The 25,005-nt window shown below is 39.1% G+C and overlaps 1 protein-coding gene across 1 annotated transcript in view; it reads right to left on the reverse strand.

The window, feature by feature from the left end:
- LOC140201650 (cysteine-rich motor neuron 1 protein-like) overlaps positions 1 to 25,005 on the reverse strand; it is a 256,373-nt gene that overhangs the window by 11,691 nt on the left and 219,677 nt on the right. Inside the window, exons 6-10 of the mRNA XM_072266101.1 lie at positions 22,304 to 22,432; positions 18,944 to 19,097; positions 16,956 to 17,077; positions 12,005 to 12,223; positions 8,002 to 8,217 (exon numbers count right to left, since the gene is read on the reverse strand). Of these exons, the coding sequence (XP_072122202.1) occupies positions 8,002 to 8,217; positions 12,005 to 12,223; positions 16,956 to 17,077; positions 18,944 to 19,097; positions 22,304 to 22,432 (840 nt within the window). The remainder of the gene's footprint in view (positions 1 to 8,001; positions 8,218 to 12,004; positions 12,224 to 16,955; positions 17,078 to 18,943; positions 19,098 to 22,303; positions 22,433 to 25,005) is intronic.

The following is a 25,005-nucleotide window of genomic DNA, read 5'->3' on the forward strand; positions in this document are numbered from 1 at the left end:
AGTTCTTCTCAACAAAAGCGTTCAAAAATAATTTTTTTAAAAACTGTTGAAATCTTGGAGACCATTCATTGGCATGACTGATACCGGGAAGTCTTTTTGTTTGTCTTTAGATACTTAGAAAATTACTCCATTAAGACATAAAAATGGAGCAACATTGCTAAATTTCTTTGATCCATATTAGATCTGATAGTTTTATAAAGCAACATAAAAAAAGGGAATTAGTTAACTGTTAATATTATTCAACACATTGGCACTATTACACCTATACTGTATAGAAGATAGTTGCTTGTCGATTGTATGCACTCTTTTTCAAGGGGTGCAAACTTTTCCCAACTTCACTTGCTCCTTTTGTTTGTGATTTGATTACTTGACAAACCATATTTGAAAACTTGCTTGATAAATGACTGCTGAAATTAATAGTGGAAGAACGTACAGAAATTGCAGGAGCCCTGGCACAGATATTTAAAATGTCTTTAACCACGTCTGAGGTGCTAGAAGGCTGGAGGAGAGCAAATATTGTTCTATTGTTCAAGAAAAGCACTAAAGAATTAGCTGGGAAATTATAGGCTGGTGATCCTGACATCAGTCGTGGGTAAATTATCGGAGGGTATCCCAGGGGGCAGGATATATAAATATTTGGATAGACAGGGACTGATTAGGGATAGTCAACATGATGTCTTGCAAGGTAAATAGTGTCTAATCAATCTTACAGAGTTTTTGTGTGCTTGTGAGGAAGGTTATTGAAGGAAATCTACATGGACTTAAGCAAGGCCTTCGACAAAGTCCCACATGGGAGGTTGGTCTAGAAGGTTATGTAATTTGGCATTCAGAATGAAGCAGTAAATTGAATTCAGCATTTGCTTAGTGAAAGAAGACAGACAGCAATAGCAGATGGCGGTCTCTCTGATTGGGGGCCTGTGATTAGTGGTGTGCCACAGGGATTGGTGCTGGTTCCCTTGTTGTTTGTCATCTATATTAATGATTTAGGTGATAATGTGATAATCTGGATCAGAAAATTTGCAGATTACACCAAGATTTGGGGGCCCAATGGATTTTGAGGAAGTCTATCAAAGTTTGGAGCAGGATCGGGACAAGCTAGGAAAATGGGAGATGGAATTTTCTGCAGACAAGACTGTAGTATTACACTTCAGCAGGACCAACCAGGGTCGACTTACACAGTGAATGGTTGGGCACAGAGGAATGCAGGAGAACAAAGTGATCTGGGAATACAGATCCATAATTCCTTGAAAGTGGTGTCACAGGTAGAGAGACCGTTTGGCACATTGGCCTTCATAAATCAAAATTCTCAGTTTAGGAGTTGGGATGTGATGTTGAAGTTGTATAAGACATTGGTAAGGCTAAATTTGGAGTATTCTGTGCAGTTCTGATCACCCATTGACAGGAAAAAAACATCAATAAGCTTTAAGAAGTGCAGAGAAAATTTACATGGATTTACTAGGACTTGAGGAACTGAGTTATAGGGAAAGATTCAATAGATTAGGACTTCATTCCCTGGAGCAAAGGAGGACGAGTGGAGATCTTACAGAGGCATACAAAATTCCGAGGGATATAGATAGGGTAAATAGATGCAGGCTTTTCTCCCCGAGGTTGGGTGAGACTAGAACTACAGATCAGAGGTTTAGTGTGAAAGGTGAAATATTTAAGGGGAATCTGAGGGAGAACTTCTTCAATCAGAGGGTGCCAGCAAAAGAGGTAGATCCAGGTTTAAATGCAAAATTTAAGAGAAATTTGTATATATACATATATATGGATTAGAGTACAGAGGGCTATGGTCTGGGTGCGGGTAGATGGGATTAATCTGAAAAACAGGTTGGCATGGACTTAATAGCCTAAAGGGCCAGATTTTATGCTGTTGTGCTATATGACTGACAATCTTTTTCCACTTTCAAAATGTTCAATTATCCTTTCTTCATCAAATTTTATGTGCAAGTATCACCTATCAAATGCTCCAACTGCATTTCATTAACCTTCTGAAAAGTTATATTGTGGTGTGAATAAAATTACACTCATCAAACAGCTTCAGAACCAAATGACCATCACTTAGAAATCGATGAAGTGACTCAAGTATCAGATACCAGTAGTTCTAGAAGCAGATAGATTACAGAATCTCCAGAATATCACTACTTATTAGAAATGTTATCAAGTACAATATACATCTTTAAAATCTGTTACATAATAGAAAGAAATTTAATTTAGACACATCATTACATTTTCCTTCTTTGGTCCTTTGGAGCAAACTGACCTAAGCAACATGGTATGTATTTCCAAGAGAAAATCTTAATGCTTTTCCACAAAACCAAAAGGCACTAAAATTTACATTGGTGCAAAGGCATCTTTTAATGCTTCATTCTGTAAATACATAATTTTTCATTCTAATTTACACTGTCATGGAATGTACACTCAGTGGCCACTTTATTAGGTACAGGAGTGGGATTACGGTGTGGTCTGCTGCTGTAGCCCACTCACTTTAAGTTTCGATGTGCTGTGCATTCAGAGACGCTCTTCTGCACACTACTGTTGTAACATGTGGCTATCTGAACTACTGTCACCTTCCTGTCAGCTTGAACCAGTCTAACCATTCTCCGTTGACTTCTCTCAATTTTTTTTTGCCCACAGAACTGCTGCTCACCAGATCTTTTTTTGTTTTTTTTTGCACCTTTCCCTAAACTCTAGAGATTGTTGTGGGTGAAAAACTCAGATGATCAGCAGTTTCTGAGATACTCTAACCAGCCCGTCTGACACGAACAATCATTCCACAGTCAAAGTCACTTAGAACACATTTCTTCCCCATTCTGATAGTTGGTTTGACCAACAACTGAAGCTCTTGACCATGTCTGCATGCTTTTATGCATTGAGTTACTGCCACATGATCTACTGATTGGATATTTGCATTAACGAGCAGTTGTACATGCGCACCTAATAAAATGGCCACTGAGTGTACGCTCATTCTTGATGCCTGTTCTATTACCTGCCAATCTAATCAGAAACTGCCTCTCCAACTGAAACTTAACAGTACTCAATGATATGTTTCAACTCCAGGTTAGGTTGGACTTCAGTGTTCTAAAACATCATGGCTCAGGCTAGATCAAGTCATGTCATACTGGTCTGTATCAGTACTAATCTGAGGTGGGATGATTTGTTTGGCATTTGTTCTTGCCTGCTTTTGTGCAGGTGCCTCTGGGTCAGGTTAGTGTGGGTACGGAAAAGCATTTGAGTATATGGACTTTGGTCAAGTTTTTATTAATCTAATAACAGAATGCCAGCATTTATTTTTAATATTTTACTCATTCTGAATGGAGGAAAGAAAGTTCCAGGTTTCATTCAGTGAAGTGGACTTTTATTTTTCTTGAAAAAAAAATAATAGTTTCATGAGGTTAACTGTAATTCCAGATTGATTCAATTACTTGAACAGAACTGGTAGTGGTGGGATTGTGTTTTAATATTATATCTAATCAGACTTCTTGATCAGATCACCTGACTGTAGGAATAGGTGCTGAGTTGTAATTCTATTGAAAGCAAAGATACGTAAACTGTGCCACTTATTTGCCCATTCTCCTGGTCCATCTCAGTCTTTCTGCAATCTACCTGCTTCCTCAATATCATTGTCCCTGTGCCTATCATTGTATCATCTGCAACCCTGGCCACAAAACCATCAATTCCATCATCCAGATCATTAACATATAATGTGAAAAGCAGTGGATCTAACACTGAACTCTGTGGCACACCATGAGTCACTGCAGCCAGCCAGAAAAAGCCCCCTTTATTCTGACTTTTTGCTTATGTCAGTCAGCCAAATTTCTATCCATTCTAGTATCTTTCCTATAACACCATGGGCTCTTTACTTGTTTAGCAGCCTTATGTGCAGCACTTTGTCAAAGGCCTTCTGAAAATCTAAGTTAACAGCATCTACTGTCCCTACTTTGTCTATCCTACCTGATATTTCCTCAGAGAATTCCAACTGATACGTCAGGTAAGATTTCCCCTTAAGGAAACCATGCTGACTTCAACTTATTTTAAATAATGTGAAACATCATCCTTAATAATGGACTCTAATGTCTTCGCAACCTCTAAAGTCAGGCTAACTGGCTTATAATTTCCTCTCTCCCCCCCCCCTTCTAATCACTACTAAAGCCTCCATTATCTCTTCCGTGACATTTTTCAGAACCCTGGGGTGTAATGCACCTAGTCCAGGTGACTTATCTACGTTAAAATCTTTCATCTTCCCAAGCACCTTCTCTTCAGTAATAGTGACTACACTCACCTTTACCCCCGACACTCTCAAATTTCTGATACACTGCTGAATTCTTCCATAGTGAAGAAAGTTGCACAATATTTACTCAGTTTTTCCACCATTCCTTTATTCTCCATTACCCAGTCACAACGAGATCTAGATGTTCTTGTACATCAGTCACTGAAAGCAAGTATGCAAGTACAGCAGGCTGTGAAAAAAGCTAATGTCATGCTGGCCTTCATAACAAGGGGAATTGAGTATAAGAGCAAAGAGGTCCTTCTGCAGCTGTACAGGGGCCTGGTGAGATCACACCTGGAGTACTGTGTGCAGTTTTGGTCTCCAAATTTGAGGAAGGACATTCTTGCTGTTGAAGGAGTGCAGCGTAGGTTCACAAGGTTAATTCCCGGGATGGCGGGACTGTCATATGTCGAAAGATTGGAGTGACTGGGCTTGTATACTCTGGAATTTAGAAGGCTGAGAGGGGATCTTATTGAAACATATAAGATTATTAAGGGATTGGACACGCTGCAGGCAGGAAGCATGTTCCCGCTGATGGGTGAGTCCAGAACCAGAGGCCACAGTCTTAGAATTAGGGGTAGGCCATTTAGAATGGAGTTGAGGAAAAACTTTTTCACCCAGAGAGTGGTGGATATATGGAATGCTCTGCCCCAGAAGGCTGTGGAGGCCAAGTCTCTGGATGCTTTCAAAAAGGAGATGGATAGAGCTCTTAAAGATAGTGGAATCAAAGGTTATGGGGATAAGGCAGGAACTGGATACTGATAGTGGATGATCAGCCATGATCACAGTGAATGGCGGTGCTGGCTCGAAGAGCCAAATGGCCTACTCCTGCACCTATTGTCTATTACTACCTCTGCAGCACCATTTCCAGTAGTCTGATATTCATTCTTAATTCTCTTTTACCCTTTATGGTGTATGCATATCTAAAAAAACTTCTGGTATCTTCTTTTATATTATTGGCTAGCTTACCTTTGTATTTCATCTTATCTCTTCTTAATGTTTTTTAGTGCCTTCTGTTGGTTTTTAAAAGCTTCCCACTAATATTTGGTGTATTATCTGCCTTCTCTTTTACTCTGATACTGTCTTTGACCTCCCTTGTCAGCCATGGTTGTCTCAGCTCTCTTTAAGGTGCTTCTTCTTCCTTGGGATGGACTGATCCTGCCCCTTTCGAATTTCTCTTACAAACTCCAGCCAACGCTGTCATCTCTGTTAGTGTCACTATCCAACCAGCTCCTCTCTCATGCCTCTGTAGTTAACTGTAATACTGGTAAATCTGATTTTAGCTCCTCCCTCTCAAACTGCAGGGTGAATTCTATCATATTATGATCACTGCTTCCTTAGGGTTCTTTTTACCTTAAGCTCCCTTATTAAATCAATATCATATCTCTACACTAGACTCACTAAGTATTAAGCAGAATTTCAATGTTCGATGTGTTCCTCATTGTACAGCAAGGTACTTCACTTGTTATTACTGCTTAGAAAAGAAGGCTAATAAATAGACAAGGATGAATAAAGCAGGGATGTGAAGCAAATTAGGATTGGAAAAGAAATAACTGAAGCCCCTAACTACTTACAGCTTTGGAATAATGCATGCACCGATGAAATGACACTGGATCACGAGCAAAACAAAATAGCCACTGGATGAAGTCACTGATATGTGATAGGGTGGTTAAACAATGGTGGAGAAAATGATATGAATGCCTCAATATTCCCAATGGTGCTTTTTCCATCTTCTCCCTTGCTGTTGTTCCATCCCTGGAAAGAAAATCCAGGATTTTTTCCCTGATTCTTTAGTTATTGTGGGTGTTGGAATTGGAACTGGTTTATTACTGTCATATGTACTGACATACAGCGAGAAGCTTTTGTTCTTGGATTTTTGTCTAAGTCTCTTTTTGACATATCCATGGTAACCATTAATCTGTATTATTGTTAACTGTAGGTGCCTTTTTCAACATATATATTCATTACATGTGTTGGGCAAACAGGCGTAAGAGGTCAAAAATCGGCTTAAAAATAGTTCACAGCCACAATATACTGGAGGAAGTAAAAGAGCTCAAAATTTACTGACAATTGGCTACACAAGTTGCTTCACAGAAAAGTAACAGGTATGGTCTGATTTGATTTGAAGAAACAGATGTTACGCATTCCCAAAGGCGCACCTGCTTTCATGAGAGTACCGTTGTTTAATCTCATTAAGATAAAAAAACCCTCACTACACTGCAGTCACAGGGTTTCTTTCTGCTTTAAAGTGAGATTACATTTAGGAAAATGATTGCAGATGGCGTTATAAATAGATTTTTTTAACAACCTTTTCTCCCCCATCAGTAGGTGCACATTCCAATGGAAAGCACCATAAAATGTTACAACATTTATAAACATTATAAAATGTTCAAAGAACTGGGTTTCCCTTCCTCTACCATTGATGTGGTCCTTACCCACATCTCCCGCATTTCCCGTGCTCACTGCATCCTTCCACCACCTTAACAATGATAGAGTTCCTCTCGTCCATTTACTGCCTCATGAGGCTTCGCATTCAACCCACCATTCTCCGCAACTTCCGCCATCTTCAGCGGGACCCTACAACCAAACACATCCTTACTTCTCCCTCCCCCCCCCCCCCCCCCACTTTCTGCAGGGATCTCTCCCTGCATTACTCCTTTTTCTGTTTGTCCCTCCCACTAATCTTCCTCCTGGCACATATCCCTTCAAGCAACAGAAATGCTATATCTACCCATTCATCTCCTCCCTCACCTCCATTCAAGGCCCCAAGCAGTCCTTATAGCTGGGGACGTCTATTATATCCAGTGCTCCCGATGCGGCCTCCTCTGCGTTGGAGAGACCTGATGTAAACTGGGGGACTGCTTTGTCGAGCACCTACACTCCATATGCCAAGAGCAGAATTTCCTGGTGGCCAGCCATTTTAATTCCTATCCCCATTCCTATTCTGATATGTCAGTCCACGGCCTCCTCTACTGCTATGATGAAGCAACTCTTGGGGTGTAGCAGCAACAACTGGATAGCCTCCAACCTTATGATATGAACATCAATTTCTCCTTCTGGTGATGCTTTTTCCCTCTTTTTTTTCCTTTCTCCCCCTTCCCCTTCTCTCTTTTTCTATTCCCTAATCTGGCTTCTTACCTCTTCTCCTCACCTGCCTATCACTTACCCCTGGTGTGCTTCCTTCTTCCCTTTCTCCCATGGTCGACTCTGTCCTCCCATCACGTTCCTTCTTCTCCAGCCCTTTACCTTTCCCAGCAACCTGGCTTTTCCTATCACCTTCTAGCTTGTCCTCCTTCCACTTCCCCAAACTTTCTTTTCCTGGCATCTTCCTCCTTCCTTCCCAGTACTGAAGAATTTTCTCGGCCTGAAATGTCAACTGTTTATTTATTTCCATAGATGCTCCATAGTTCCTCCAGCATGTTGCTCTGAATTTTCAGCACCTGCAGAATCTCCTATGTTCATAAAATGTTATAAATATACACAGAATGATATGAGAGCACCTACTCCCTTCAACATACTTATGCTGAAAAACTGGACAACTGGTTGTTCAACAAACTGCCTTCCTCGAAGAGTAAATGAGTGTTTAAATGAAGCACTACAGATATCAGGATGATACTGAAAATCTCCTTTGATGGTTTGCCAGTAGGGGTTTCATAATTTTCTCAGCAGAGTACATATTATGTTGATTATCAATATATACATACCAAACAGCTCCCCTAGCAGTCACCCACCTGGACATGTCAAACAACAGGCATCTGATTCTTTGATTGGTGCTTGGCATAGGAGAGGTGGGCACACCTCAGTGTCACAGAGTACGCGCCCACTGTGACAAGTACATTGTGTGCAAGTGTCCATGTTCCAGGTTTCTCCTTCTAAATAGTATTCCCCTCCGGGAGCTTGACATACAGTGAGGTCCACCGTATCAGGCTGTCCACTGCCTGGCTCATCTGCGGAGAGTAAAAAAATAAATAGCTTTGTAGCTGCAAACTTACTGCAACCAACTACAACCATTTTATACTGGGACATTTTATATTAGCTAAACCTCACTGGCAGCTTCCCCATTCGGGGTCAGAGCTGCAAAATGAAATGACTTCTCTTTCAAAGATATACACACACAATATGTACTGGTAACTGGAGTTCTGAAAAAATACTGCACTATGAGAGATACTAATCGTTGTATGAGATGTTAAACTGAGTTGGCCTGCAAAGAAGAACAGGCGAGTTTGCTGTTTGCGGACACCTGCTGGCTACCCTGTTTTGTACATTGCAAGAATTACTGCAATTTAACAATAGATAAATGGCTGCAAAGTACTTTGGGACATCCTAAAATCACTTAACACACATCAAGGTTGCTGGTGAACGCAGCAGGCCAGGCAGCATCTCTAGGAAGAGGTACAGTCGACGTTTCAGGCCGAGACCCTTCGTCTAAAATCACTTATTTCATTTTCTGGGGCAAGGCACATCACAAAAGGGCAAGACAAGATTCGGATGAAGTAGGAGAATGGTCTGTAGAGGTGACTGACCTAGTGGTTAAGAAGGTAGATGGTGAGGAGGATTTAACATGAAAAAAGGCAGTCTGGGCAATGATGGAAGGCTACAGTAAGCAGAATGTAGATAATGTATGTCTGTCAGACTGTCAACTTGGACATAATGCTTAATTCTCTTGATATACTGTACTGCCTTCAGTGTTAGTAAATATGAAAGTTATGAGAATTGTTTATCAAAAAGGATGATTTCAAAATCACTGAATGAAAATATAAGCAGTTAAGAAGTAACATTTGAGCCTTGTCAAAGAAAATACAGCAAAAGAAGCACAAGTCACAAGTAATATGCTGATCGTGTTATGACTGATTATCATTTAACTATTTCAGTTTAATGCTTTTACTTATGCATGCAAATAGTTAATTAATTTTATTCTTTTAAAATATGGACAATTATTTATTTATTTGTCTGAATGTCAGAGACATTTATAAACCCTCATTATTTTGATTGTAAAGGTGGTAATGAAGAAGAATTTTGCCAGCCTGTTAAAGCTTTCAGTGGAATTTCAGTGCTGGATTTTATTTGATGCAGACTATGCTGCTGAAGTTTGGTAAACACTGAGCACACCTGACAGGTCACTGAAAGTTGGACTAGTTCAGTGTGGGAGTACATGACAGAGATGAGGAGGAATTTCTGTAGCCAGAGGGTGGTGAATCTGTGAAATACAACACCACAGACGGCTGTAGAGGCCAAGTCACTGGATATATTTAAAGCAAAGCGTGATCAATTCTTGGTTAGTCAGGGCATCAAAGGTTAGAGAAGAAGGCAGGAGAATGAGATTGAGAGGGATAATAAATCAGATGTGATGGAATGGCAGAGATGATTTGATGGGCTGAGTGGCAGAATTCTGCTTCTATGTCTTATGGTCCTATGATAACAACTGTGAGCAGATGGCAGATACCAGTAAGACCTGGTTGAATTGGACCTGAATAAAAATCACAGAGCATGAAAAAAATCTGTAAACTTAGATTATCTCACTAAGTTTAATGGATTTAAAGTTTAACACAATTCTGAGGTATTAATGGGAAACAGAGACACAATGTTCAGACATGAATAATTTTCAAGTTGATGGCATAACTCATTGGGATTCTAGCATGATTGGTAACTAAGCACAAACCTGAGGAAAGGGAGAAAGCATATCCTTACTTTCCCAGAGAATTAACTGCCCAGTCACTCAGAGTCAGACAGAAGATGACAGAAGAAATATTGTATCTAAAAGAACATCAGAGCTTGACCATTGAAGCTCTGTCAACAATTGGCCTGCCTGATTTCCAAGAGAAAAAAAAACATGTACCTTCAGTCTATTGAGCTGCACATCCCTTCCTCTCCTCCCTCTGGCACGTATGGGAAACAATCAATCTTGACCCTGTATTCTAACTTCATGTACATTATACTCCTCCTTCCCCCCAATACACACACACACACACACACACACACACACACACACACACACACACACACACACACACATGCACACACACTGTCCTGGTATAATTGGATTCAAAGACAGATAAGGAAAAGTATTCTTGCTGAACCAAGTATACTTAAAGCCACCATTATGTTGTATCGTTGCCCTGGCAGAAATCGGTTCACCAAATATAGAGAATAGCATTGAATCTGAGACTTCTTTTGGACTTGACTGATCAATTTTAAACATTAAGGAAAAAATTGCAGAAGTGCCCCATTAGCTTGTTCCTTAACTGGTGATTTCATTTTCCCTGGAAGTGAAACTGGATACCTTATAAATAGGAAAACTTGTTGTGTACTGATATGTTTTCAACCTGTTAACTTGGATCTGGTAAGTGGGATTTCAACTGCTGTAAGGAGGACAGGAAATTCCAGCACAGTGGGAGGAGTGATTGGATCTTCTGCCTTTCACACCAGGATGTAGGAGCTCTCTCATGGATGCGTCTGGGAAGTAAAGCTTAACACATATTCTAATAGAGCCAATGAAATTCCTACCTGTTTGAAAGAAAGCTACAATGGATCGAGAAAGCCTACTCTAACTACTTCTGAGCTTGGGACAGTTTTCTGTAATTTAAATTGAATAGGCAAATCTGTGTGATGTTGATGAGTAGCTAAAATATATAAAGTCACTAAACTTCAGATGACAGCAGTTCCAATCAATATTATATATTTTAACCCACATTTGTTGACCTAAAGGCATAAGAAGAAAATAGGTAGACCAGACCTATTATATTTAATAAGCAGATTAATAGTGGCATAGATTCTTATTAGAAAAGACCAATTTGTAAAATGTTTGGAACAGGCTGAGAAAACTTACAGTAACTACTTGCACACCACTATACAGGTTGGTCCAAAGCAACCAAATGTTAAATAAATGCAGATGTTTTGGAACATGCAAGATTATCCCAAAACTAACATCAAAGATTAAAGATGCCAGGAGATTTAAAATGTTAGCTTCATTCAAAGAAAATCGGGTCACTGTACCGCGCATAAAGAACTAAACTTCCATTTTACTTTGAAGTTACGCTTCCTCCTAAATTTTCCTTTCACATTAATTCTCATGTCAGGACTTTTGAAACTATATTTATTTCAAAGGAAAGGAATACAAGAGTTTTACTGCACTTTTCAATTCAGTGGCAGTATCACATAGTGTTAAGTCCCGTGTAGCAGAGGCAAAGCCAATAATAAAAGTACCTCTATATAAATAACATATCTAAAGGAAAAGTTGAGATGATCACCCACAGCTCCCATGCAACATTTCCACTTCCAGTGTCTGCCAGCCTTATGACCTTTCAGCTTTGATGCAGCTCGGGAGAAATCAGTACAAGATGGCTGTTCATCAAGCAGCTCAAAACTACTCCACCGTCTTTATCTCAATATAGTTTATGATGGTCAATAGACAGAGGAATTTCCCATCAATATACTCAAAAAAAATCCAGATGTGGCATGTAAAATGGCAGCATAATTTACCATTTTGAAACAGTATATGTTTTATTTTCAAATTGAGGAACTGGATGTTGGGGTTAGTTCATCATTTTTCACTGATAAAACTAACCTGACCTCTGGCACTGATTTCCTGTTTCGTTCCCCTGTCACTAATTCTCCTATATTTCTTAAACAGCTTTACACTTAACAACATATCACTTAAAATTATGCTGTGCTCAGTGGCATACTCAATGCAGAAATCAATTTCTCTTCACCTAATCTGATTAAGGTGCACCTTACCTTGACAGGTGGGGCAGCACTGCCCAGGTTTGACCAACGGATTGAGGCAGTTTGGAACAGGGCATGTAATTAACACACACATTTCCTTTCCACTGTAACAATAACAGTCTCTACATCCATCATGCCAGCCTTCTCCTTCTTCATAGCGATGGCCGTTAGCAGTCAAGCAGAAACTGGTTGCAATTGGAGCAGTGGTGGTGCTAAGATGCACATCAGACTCTATAAAAGTAACCAAGTGTGAAAATGTAAAAACATTTAATCTACTCAACCCAAAACTCATCAAGGGCTTAAGTTTTGTTAGCCGTTAGCATTGCTTTAGGAGGTCAAATTGCATTATTTCCCTAACCAACTTTTTTCTTTAATATCAAAAAGCATAAAACAGAAAATTTTGTTAAACTGAAATAGAAACAGCAAGTGCCTGGAGATAACTAGTGGAGATCAGATAGCATCAGTGTAATGAGAAACAGAGCTGGCATTTACTTCTTCCATCAGAAACCTGAAATGTTAACATTCTCTTCACAGCTTTACCCTGACCTGCTGTATCTCCAGCATTTTTCAAGATAGGAGAACACCACTAGGAACACCATGGTAAGTTATAACAGTAGTTAGACACAAAATACAAACAACTCTGCTTCATTCTTTTTTTAATCCAATGTGCCAATATCAGAAAGTAAAGTCCCAAATAAGGTACAACAATGGTTATACAGAATACAAACCACTTTATTCTATTAAATTACACTAGTCACAATACCAAGGGGTCAGGTCCCAGTATAACATTTCCCATAACCTGCATCAGCATTTCCAGATTTCTTACAGCGGGATTATCAATTAGCTTTGAGCTAGCCTTGCTAGGAATTGGATTCAACCCATAAAACACATCACATAAGATCTACCCTGTCAAAATAAAGTCAACGAACTTGTTTAATTTAGGCTCAGTTATAAAATTAGGAACTAATGAAAGGTCATTATGCTATTTGAAAATAATATCCAATACTACTAATAATTTTATTTTGATTTAACACAACTCTAATGTTTTCTTTTGATGCTGTTATTTAGTACTGATGCATTAAGCTAAGAGGTGCTGGATCGCGTATATGCATTTCCTAAGTACAGTATATGTGACAAAAGAATGTATCAGTGTCAGTGACTTTTAAACAGAGAAAAGCACAAGAGAGTTAAGCATCTTGGACCTGTCCAGCGTTTTACTGACTCAGTGACAGAGAAAAAGCTACTTGCCCATTTCTCTGTCATTTTGTGTGCTGGGGCGAGGTTAAAAGAGGGAGAAAGGATAAACAAATTCATAACTTAAAAAACTGACCACTTCTGCAAAGATGGATTTAAAAATTAAAAGTTTCAAGCAAAAACCAACGTGAATTTAATTGGTTATACTGCAAATCTGAAGAACATTAAACAGGAACTGAATTTTCTAGTGATATGCGTGATAGTCATCTTTTATACTTTGCATCATTCCCAAAATAACTTCTTTTGCTCACATTATGATACAATAGTTCGAGGTGTTATTAAATGAATTTTGTAAATGATTCATAATTCCTATTTTGACAGACCAACACCCACTCACACATCCCACTGAGTTACATTCAGACAGACAATGTTATTATTATCCAGATTGTTCTACAGAAAAAGACTCACTTTTCATAGTCTGGTGGATAAAAACAGAAAAGAAAAAAGATAAACACACAGAGACAGAAAGAAATTCAGCTTGATCAACATTTATTTCAGGTAAGATACTTTTTTCTAGCTTTGTTCTTATACATTATCATTAAGCAGCTCAGATACAGACTGTAGTGTGCACTTAAATGACCTAAGCAGACACAGAGAACTGTTAGGAAAAATGGACCAGTTAATTGTTTTTATTAATTACAGCAACAATTTTAAATACCAAAGTAATATTATCACCATTTTGTATACAGTAAGTTTATTATATAGAATCTTTTATGTACTTCATTTTTGATAATGCACATTCCTAGACTGAGTAAAAGAATATAGTGGATGCTAAAAGCAGATAATGCAATTGTAAATTAAAGCTGGACCATTAATCAAGTCTGCGTGTTTCCATGCTTCACACCTCTGTTGTATACCGAACTATTGTACACTATTAAAGGTAGTTGTGATTATGGTTGATTTTCACCTAATGCCATGCAACATTTCAACCTGTAGTTTAAATTAACCAAACTAGGAGTGGTTACTTTAAACTGACTTTTTTTCCATCACAGTTTTGTAGAAAGTAGACAGTGAAAGGAGAAAGTAAAGGAGATGATTTGTTTAGAAAAACTGATGGGAGGAAGAAGAATGATTCAGTGGGTCTGTGCACCCTTTGTTAATGCAATGCGGCTTCTTGTACTTGAGCCAGATGTCAGAGGGAAGTGATAGGAATTTCCTGTGGCATTCCAAGCAGACAGAGGAAATTTTACATCACATCATTCAACCACAGTCAAAATTTGAAAGAATATATTGTATGATTTAACCTACCATGATGATCACTGAGTATCATTAGATACCCAAGCACTGAATTTAGTTCCATGTTAAAGAGCCATCATATTCTGCATGTTTGCACAAAATCGTTATTATGTTACTTCCAATGGGGTGGACATAGAAGAAATGCCTTCTGCAAAGTATAGAGTTCCTGATCCTACATTAGATCATGCAAACCACCATTATCTTTCTTATCGGCTTTTGAGCCAAGTTTCGATACTCAGCAGCATGATGAATAAAAGCCAGAAGCATGAAAGAAAATGGGTTTTGGCACCCAATCGAGTAGTGGTAGCAAGCCTTTCACATCTGGCAAGATGCCTGGTAGCCTGTCACTTCAAAGATAAGCCTGATCTTGGCATGTGACTATCACATGAGTGGCAACGTGCCTAATGTGAAATGGCTAGAAGCTTGCGGAAGACTGCAATGTGTTAGAAAAGACCACTCATGTAACATTGCTGCTTAACAGCTTCAACCATATGGCCTATAAGACTTGCCTGAGGGGGAAATCAGATACTAAGTGGGCAGATTTCTATGAAATAGGTTTTGCTGCAATTTCAGCATAGAACGCCATTGTAAAACAAAAGTTTTGTTTATTGATGGAAGTGCTTTGGACGTTTGATAAACAGCTAAATGATTCTGAAAGGAAAGGTACTTGATATTGAGTTAATAACTGATAATGGTGATATTATGAATCAAATTAAGGCATTAGCAGACAATAATTACCTTGTTTCAATATTTATAAAAGAGAAAGAGAATCCAAAGAAAACTAATATTTAATCAGGGGCTGGGATTTGCCAACATTAACAGAAGCACGATAACAATAATGAAGGAAAATAGCAATACCAAAGTATTTGACCAGATATCTGCCATTCCCACATTTTAAATGATGGTTATGTCAGTGTAGATAAGAGTTGTCTAAATGTAGCAGCAGTTTGTACCATCTTCATGATGTACTGCAGCAACTCACCAAGATGCTGCAGACAGCACCTTCCAAACTCTCGTATTTCATCTTCCCAATACTAATGGTGATTACATTAATGTGAAATGCTTAGAGGGGTTAGAATTTTTTTAAGTATGTCCAGGAGACCTTTTTGAGTCTGTCTGTAGATTGTTCGACTGAAGGAGGAGCAAATCTGCTGTTTGAAAATGTATTGGTAACTGGTAGGAGTTGCAGTGGGTGAACATTTCAGAGACAGAAACCATAACTCTTGCTTTAAGGATGTTATGGAGAAGGACGATGTATCAGAAATTAAGTTCCCTTATTGGAGAAAGACTGATAGCAATGTGATAAGATAGGACCTGGTAAAAGAGAACTCGGAAGAGCTATATGCAGATGACCAGGAGGAGGGACCCAAAAAGAAAATACTGAGAATTCGGGGAATTGAGAGAATTGAACATAAACACAAGAGATTCTGCAGATGCTGGATATCCAGAGCAACACACACAAGATGCTAGAGGAACTAGCAAGTCAGGCAGCATCTATGGAAATGAGTCAATAGTCAATGTTTTGGGCCAAGGCCCTCCATCAGGACTGGAAAGGCTGGAGGATTGCCAGATTAAAAGGTGGGAGCCGTGCAGCATCTGTGTCAGGGAGGTAATTGTTGGCATGCAGGTGACATCCTGATGCAGGCTTTCAACCCAAAATGTCAGCAACTTCTTTCTCCATAGCAATGCTACTCGACCCACTGAGTTCCTCCAGCACATTGTTTGTTGCCTCAGATACAAGCAGCTGCAGTGTTTTGTGTCACTATTTTTTTCCTCCTACATGGAGCATACATTTGGGAGTGAAATATTTTGGCTTGATTTTTCTGGTTTGAGTAATGTTGCTCAAGCCATTAATTGAGCCAGTCTTTTCACTTCAGAAGAATCCCACCGAGGGTTGACATCACGCAGCTTCTTACATTGTTAAAGTGCAAAACTATGTACACTGCAAAACACTATTAATCCTTTATGGTCTTTCAGGCATCAAAAATACCAATGATGTAGATCTCCAACTTTCAGACTGGCTGTCCGCTATTTCTCCCCAGCAAGAAAAAGTAATGAATTTGGTTGAAAAACTTAAACTCTTGTCATAAGCAGCATGTCCTTCAAGTAAGGTTGGATGGACCAAGATTTCAGTTTTTAAAAAAATCTGTCTAAGATTTCAGGAGACAGCTAATTATTTCTCCAATACATTTTCTCCTTCTGTTAAATTCAATGGATGTCAATTGCGAATAAAAGGAAAATATACTGCCTTTGTTATTTTTGAGATTATAATCCATGACATAGATTAAAAATCAGACATATTCATAACTTTAATGGAGTCAAATCTATAAAAGAGCTAAGCGTTATTTTAATGGCCCTTAACTCAATGCAAATACCAATGTGAAAATTTGTTGCATTGTTGACATTCCTGACCGTATAATCTCTTTCCAAATATTGACGAAATATATCCTTAAATGAGTTAATGTTATGGTACCTTTGCATTTGCACATGGAGCATCCTTTCTTATTCTTTTCATACCCTTCTGGGCAGTACTTGTCACAGGTAAGCGGTGGGCATTTCACACAGCGGCACATCTCACAACCATGTTTGTTTCTCCTAAAAATAAGGCAAAAAGCAAATTCTGGGTGAGACTGACCTCATGCAGGACATACCTATTAATTAAAGGTATGCTTATATTTTCACTGGGGTTCATCAACATGAAACATTAACTTTGTTGTTCAGATGCTGTCTGACCAGCTGAGTATTTTACCAGCACTTTATATTTTAAATTTAATTTTCTAACATCAAAATATCTGTTTTTAAATTACAAAACCCTGATCCTATCTATCAAACACATTATGTTCAGAAATCACTTCTGAAGAGCAAACATTTGTTTCAATGTTGACAACATTGATTAAATAAAAAAAAATGAAATCAATAAAAATAAAAATCAAGGAGCAGGGGACATTTTCCAGCCATCTTGATTAAAGGCAGCATACTAGGCAGAAAAAAAAGTATTTCTTAAAATTAATATCACAAGATATTTCACTCACAAAATATTTCACTCATGTCATTGGCAGAATGGTTCCTTTGAAGGACCATACATGTGGTAACGTTAAACTCTCTCACTGTTGTATTTGTTGTTCAATTAGGTTATACGAGATAAATTCTGAAATGAGCTTCAACCTTTCAGATGTAGAGGCCTAATGCCACCAAAGAGATAAGCTGACACACACACATTACATTTTTTACAACAATATGATAGATATCAATATATTTGTTCACGTCATTGAAATTGTATATCACTTTATGAAGACATAAAACAGTATTTTTGATGGGCTGCAGCTTTAAACTATCTGCAGTAAATGAGGAAGTAGCATTAAGTAAACTTGAAGAAAGATGCATGTTTGGATATCAGCAAAGGTCAACTTGCTTGTAATGTGTATTGTAGATGGAGCTTTCTTAATGTGGAAGCCATAAATATTGGTATGGTAAATATGCCTAGTAAACAATTTAATTTTTTAATTCAACAATGCTAGTACTGTAGTTCTCTCTGCAGGTGCTAATAACAAACATGTACCTATGATACAGAAAGAGCAGCAGTGAAAACAGGCAATCAGATTCATAAACAAATAATCACATCACATTCATTTCTTCTGATTGTTAGCATCTGAAGTTGATTTTTGTATATAACATTCTGAAATCTCATATCCTCTGCTAATTTTGTCTTACAGGCCAACACACCAATAAGAAAGCTAACAGTCATTCAATGGATGGAGCAAATGGGCATGCAAGAGAGAGAAGGTTATGGGGTAATAAGCGGGAGAATGGGATTGGTGGAATTACTCTGACAGCTGACATGGACTCATTGAGTTAAATGGTCTCCTTCTTTGTGAAAAATATGAGATAATTTTCAACAAACACCCTTAAGTTCCTCTCTACAATGATTTAAAAAATAAATAACTAATGAAATAAAATATTTGTCCTGATTAACTTTACTCAGGATTGCTTATGGGAGAAGAATCTTCACTTCCTGGAGACCAAGACAATTCTGCGGGAGCTAGATGAAGCATGCACGGCACTTTTGAAAGAATACCTTTTTACTGCGCAAAGCGCAGAATCAAATATCACTGTGATGATTGTACGCTCTGGTATCAATTGTCTGGCGACAATAAAGTAAAGTAAATACTTCTAAATAATTTGCATATCATTGCAATTGCCACTCAGTGAAACAGAAATAATAACCGAAAGGAAAAAAATTGGAATTTTTTTTAACCAACATCGGAATCTGTAATACATTCTCAAGATTCTCCAATTGTTGTTGATTCTTGATAAAGTGCTGTGCTTCCTTGAATTATTTTAAAGAATAAGAAAGTGATGAACCCTGGTTATTTAATTAAAAGGAAACATCTGTACCTGTTCTCTAAGTGGTAAAAGCTAGCCAACTGATTTATTCACTTGGTGCTGGTCTGCTGTACTTACATAAAGCCATAGGGACAGTGCTTATTGCAGGAAAGTTTTCGGCACTTGTGTGGCTGTGGTCGGCACTCACAGATGACGCAGTCATCTACATCCATCAGAAAACCATGGGGACAATCTAAAGAGCAATACGATATCAAATCTGGGCAGGGTTCCTCTGGAACAAAAAGATGTTATTTACTATTGGTTACAACTTGGTACAAAATGTACTAACAACAAAACAATACATCTCTGTCGACCAAAACATTGTGATTCATTTCCTCACTTCTCATTCAACATTCTTGTATCATTCTTCACTTGAAAAAGGCAAACAGCCAAGCTGCCTCTTGCTGGGTCAGGCTTTATAAATAGTGTACAATAGCTGCTTGGATGAATTGTAAGTACTTGGCCCCTGGACAACAGCTCTAGCTAATGGCAAGGCTGATCAAACAAACAGATCCACATCTCATCACTCTAAATTGTAAATTAATTGAGTTTGCGGTGTGGCAAATCCGGTTCCTTACTTACAGCTAATTTGTAAAATAGCATGCTATTTTTCAAACCTCCAATCCATAACTAATCATGTCAAAAGTATTTTACTTATCATGCGCACACTTATCTTGAGAGATGACTGCAGTATTAAGCATCATGGCAATAAAACTGTTCCCTGAATGAGAAGCAAGCAGACCAACTCCTGTTCCATTTTATTACTGCGTATGTTCCGTTTCCAGCTTCTGACTCTAGGCCACTGGAACACTGACAAAGCGTGTGTGGAGCATTTTGGTACTATAAGCTTTGAAATTAGCAGCAGTTGTTCTGATCAGAATTATGGGAAATAGTGGACGTGACAAGGAGACAAATTATGGATCGTATGCACATCAAAGCATTGACTTCACCAATAAAGAATATTTAGTCGCTTATGAGGTGATAAGTAAGCTTTAAAAATACTCAGTCTTTTACATGTATTTACCTGTTTGGCAATAGAAGTTTACAGTACTAGCTGATTTTTAAGCACACTTGACAGATGGCAAGTTCCTGTTTTAAACACAATAGAATGAAAATATATGTGTTTTAAAGCTGTTTTGGCATGAGTTATGAACCTGTTTTTGTGTGCTTCAGATCCTGGAATTATGCCAGAAGGATATGGATGGAAGAGGTAGCTGGGTTTGGTAGTGATGTATTTTTGACCATATGTGAGGTTGTTCTTTGATAGGGAGGAGAAGACGTGATGTCGGCCAGAAAAGGTGAGGGTGGGGTGTCAGGGATAGTGAATGGTTAAGCAATAGTGGACAATTATTTCTTTCTTACCAGATCCAGTATTTAAAATGGCATGGACTCAGATTTCTGCTCACAGACTGATGTACCTAACTTATCTTAAGAGTCATCCTGGTTACGTCCGGCCTCCATATTCCCTCCGTCTCTATGACCTTATAGAACAATGAGGGGCATGGACAAAAGGACGATGGGCACATAATAAGACTAGAAAGCATAGGTTTAAGATGAGAGGGGAAGAGATTTAAGGGGGACAAATTTTTACCACAGATGATGATGGGTATATGAAATGAGTTTGCCAAAAGAAGTGGTAGAGGCAGGTACAATTATAGCATTGAAAAGACATTTAGATAGGTGTCGAGAGATATGCAGGCAAATGGGACATGCTCAGGAAGGCACCTTGACCAGCATGGGTGTGTTTCTGTGCTTTATCACTTAATTCTCCATGATACAGAGGATCATATTTGGCGAAGGCAAGTGGTTAAACAAAACGAGCAAAGCCAATGCCAATGAGAGGAAAATAATTCACAGACAAGTGGAAACTTGGAGGCTAGCACAGAAAATAATTACTATGCTGATGTTTCCTGGAAAGAGGTAACAAAGATTCTCAGCTGATTAACAAACTTGCGTCAACCCTAGATTATGAACTGCAAGTTTCCAAGAAAGATTTACCATCTGCGCTACCACAAACGTGCTGCACTTTCCTGAATGTAGAAGTATATTCTGTTCTGCATTTTGTAGATCGAGTTGCAACAGGAGGTGTTGGCTGAAGGGCTACATTTCTCTCGATGGTACTAAAATATTTATGGAAGCTACAACATCACGAGCAGGGAATTCCAATTCAAAGGATCATATGATGAGTATACAATGGTAATTTCAGGGAATTTCAAGGTTTCACTCAATCCTCTTCCCCACTCTCTAAGCCTAAGCAAAGGAAACAGGAGAAGCCATGCAGATTCCTGGTGCTGCAGGTAAATAACACTATGTCCTTCATTAACTTTGCTTCTATTGTTATCAATAAAGACCACGTGTAGGATTAGGACTGCTTCAGTGCATCTTTGGTAGAATGGACATGATCGTTGCTACAAGGAATAATCTTGACATTGTATTTTCTGAATGGAGGTAATTTTTAATTTCAGCTACAGTACTGTGCAAAAGTCCTGGGCATATACATATAGTTAGGGTGCCGAAGACTTTTGCACGCTGTATTTGTCAACATGGAGCAGAGAACGAGTTTGTAAACCTGGCGGGAGCAAAGCATGTTGGGAAAGGCGAGGGTGGAGTGCCGAGGGTGTGGGACAAGTGGTAGAGCAGGAGTACCAGGGACCAGGGTGGGTAGCACTGGTGAAGACACACCCAGCCCTGAGACACCAGGCAAGGTTATCTGATTCCAAACAAGTGGCTTATTGATCATTACAGAATGTTTTCCTGGTGTTTCCTGTTCTTCCCCTCTCCCTTCCCCTTCTCCCAACCACGATTCCCCTCTCCTTGCTCCCCTTCCCACTCTCAGTCCACGATAGAGACCCATATCAGAATCAGGCTTATCATCTCTCACATGTATTATGAAATGTGTTTTTTTTTTGTGGCAGCAGTACAGTGCAATACCTAAAGTTACTACAATAATGTGCAAAAGTCACATTAGGCACAAGGCACCCAAGCTAAATATCTTTGAAGGCATGGGGAAAAAAGACTCACTGTGATCTATCTCCGAGATAGTTTAACTGGACCCTTATAACACCCTCTGTTCTCCATTATGACACCGAACATGATTGAACAAAACTGATAGTTTACAGATGAAGGGAAATCGACATGATGCGCTCACCATCATTTATTGTTAATTATTCAACATCTATGTACTGTGCATTTGGACTTTGGTAAAATTACACACTGCACATCATTGCTGGCACATAACACCGAGAATGATGGGTTCAAGCAAGTAAGAGCGAAAAGTCAGAGCACAACTGGCAATGAAAATTCCTCTGCATTTTCTGGAGATTTTTGGGAGGGAGATAATCAGTTTAGGTATACGTTATCTATTAGAAAATTACTTTTACTTTCTTAAGATTTTAGTACCCAGTAACTCAATGTTTTCTGGTATCCTGAAACACTTACTAGGTAGACATTGGCACATCAGGCATCCCTTCTCATCTTGTACAAAACCATGTGGACAATCCTTCACTGTCAAGGTACAGTTTATCAGCCTCTCACATAGTGTTGGACTGACTGTTCCAAAGGTTGGCTCTGTTGGAAAAATAAAACATGAAAAATTATTTGCCAGACGAATACTCACTAACACTGCAGAAGCAGAAGCATGCATTTAAAAAAAATATTGTACCAACAACTTGTTATCTGCCAAGAATGTGATCAAAGTACTACTGAAGTTATTTGTTCTTGGGATTATGATTGACACTGGTAAACCTGTACTGTATCATATCTCTCTAGAGGTTCTGAAAAGGTGCTGTGCACTTCTCAATCAATTGTTACAACACAACCTGGCCACCTCTTTTGAAGACAGTGCTCCCACAAAGATGCCGAGGATGGAATTTGAATATTTTTACCCCATTTCAAGTGGCAGGATACAATGATATCTGTCCTATCGTCTTCTTATTGGAGCAATAAACTGAGATGCATTGTTACAGTAGTCATATAGCTGAATGACTATTTAACAATAACTCCCTCTGCATTCCAGCAATTGAATTTAGTTAAATGAATACAGGTGAATATTGCTCTTGCATTAAACTTGGAGAAATAGAGAATTATCCCACTGAAAGAAAACAAAATCTAGCACCCCTTTTGACAAAATGAACAAATTCATTACTTGAACACACTGATGCAGAATCACTAAATTGTTATGGCAATGCAGGTGTCCCCCGCTTTTCGAACGTTCGCTTTATGAAACCTCACTGTTACGAAAGACCTACTTTAGTACCCTGTTTTCGCTTTCAGAAGGTGTTTTCACTGTTACGAAAAAAAAATTCAGCGCGCGATAAAAAAATCAGCACGGGAAAAAATCAGTGCACGATAAAAGGCAGCGCGCCCCGAGCAGACGCTCTCCCCCGGATTCGGAACTGCTTTGCTTTAACACGAGCCTGTGAGCAGCCGTTTGCAAGATGAGCTCTATGGTATCGGAAAAGCCTGAAAGAGCTTGTAAGGGTGTTACACTTAGCGTAAAACTAGACATAATTAAGCGTTTTGATCGCGGTGAACGAAGTAAGGGCAAAGTGAGTTTGGCTTGTGGAAGCTGACGAACATGATGTTGAAGAGTTTTGGCCATCCCATCACCAAGAACTGACAGATGAAAAGCTGATGCAATTGGAAGCAAAAAGGATAACAATGGAAACCCAATGAGTAATGATAAAGTACGACTTTAATTTTGAAAGGGTACGTTGGTTTAGGGGATATTTGCAGGATGGTTTGAGTCCTTATTAAAGAACTGTGTGATAGAAAAATGCGCCAGGCTCAGCAGTCAAGCAAACCTTCCATATCAGCCACAGTAGACGATGAACCTCGACCTTCGACATCCAGGCGGGCAGAGATAGAAGAAGATGAGCTGCCTGCTCTAATGGAAATAGGCGACGAGATGACACCCCAGTGTCCCACCACCCCAACCCCAGTCTACGGACAGATACCGATTCGCGGAGAATGCAACGGTAGCCGGGAGGCACACAGATCATCTTTAAGAAAAAAGCCGAAATAAACACGCTAATTAATTAGGTGCCGCCGACACGTAATTGTCGGCCCAGATCAGAGACAACGCAATCGGAAATCGGCACTGATCTGGGCCGACAATTGCAGGCGGCACCTAATTAATTAGCATGTTTGTTTCGGCTTTTTTCTTAAAGATGTGTTGTGTACCTCCCGGCTACCGCCGGACCCCTGCGTTCTTCGCGGTAATGTATCGCTCAGCGGCCCGGAGGGTGGGGGCACTGCACCACTCAAACTCCGACAAGTCTAACACACCATCAGCAGTGTGCTCTGCGCTGTCTTCCAGATTCCCATAAGTGATACTACACTGCACATACATTATTTCTACTTTCTATAGGCTGTGTATTTTTACGCGTTATTTGGTAGATTTGGCAGCTTCATAGTTTAAAGGTTACTGGAGAGAGTGTTCTTGCCAACAGCGCTTGCGTGAGATTTTCACTTCGGCGAACAGTTCAGTAATGATTGCGGAAAAGTATTTCTACTTTATATAGGCTGTGTATTTATCATATCATTCCTGCTTTTACTATATATTACTGTTATTTTAGGTTTTATGTGTTAATTGGCTTGATTTGGTAGGTTATGTTTTGGGTCCGCAAACGCTCACATATTTTTCCCATATAAATAAATGGTAATTGCTTCTTCGCTTTACGACATTTTGGCTTACGAACCGTTTCATAGGAACGCTCTACCTTTGGATGGCGGGGGAAACCTGTGCTGTGATTCTTTCCCTGTCTTTCTCACACCATTTTACTTTATATTAATGTCTCATGACATGTGACCAGAATGTCTGTTGCTACTCTTCTGCATGTGTTGTTAAAGGAGGGGAGGTGACCATTCTACTTCATCAAGCCCATTGTAGCTATTAATGGATTCCTCTGCTCTTTCCCCTCAACTGCTTGTCCAATTCTTGGCCATTTTCATCGCACTTGTGGACAGCGAGCTCCACATCATAATTACTCTCAGGTTACAGCAAAGTCCTCACAAACCAGGTTAAATCTACATCCCCGATTCGCAAACTAAATCGCAAATTCACAAGCTAAAGCCATTTTCCCTCATTTCACCAAGTGACCCCATCATGATATCATACACCTCCATTAAACCCCTTCCAA

Source organism: Mobula birostris, chromosome 1, assembly GCF_030028105.1.
Source record: "Mobula birostris isolate sMobBir1 chromosome 1, sMobBir1.hap1, whole genome shotgun sequence".
Taxonomy (NCBI): Eukaryota; Metazoa; Chordata; class Chondrichthyes; order Myliobatiformes; family Myliobatidae; genus Mobula; species Mobula birostris.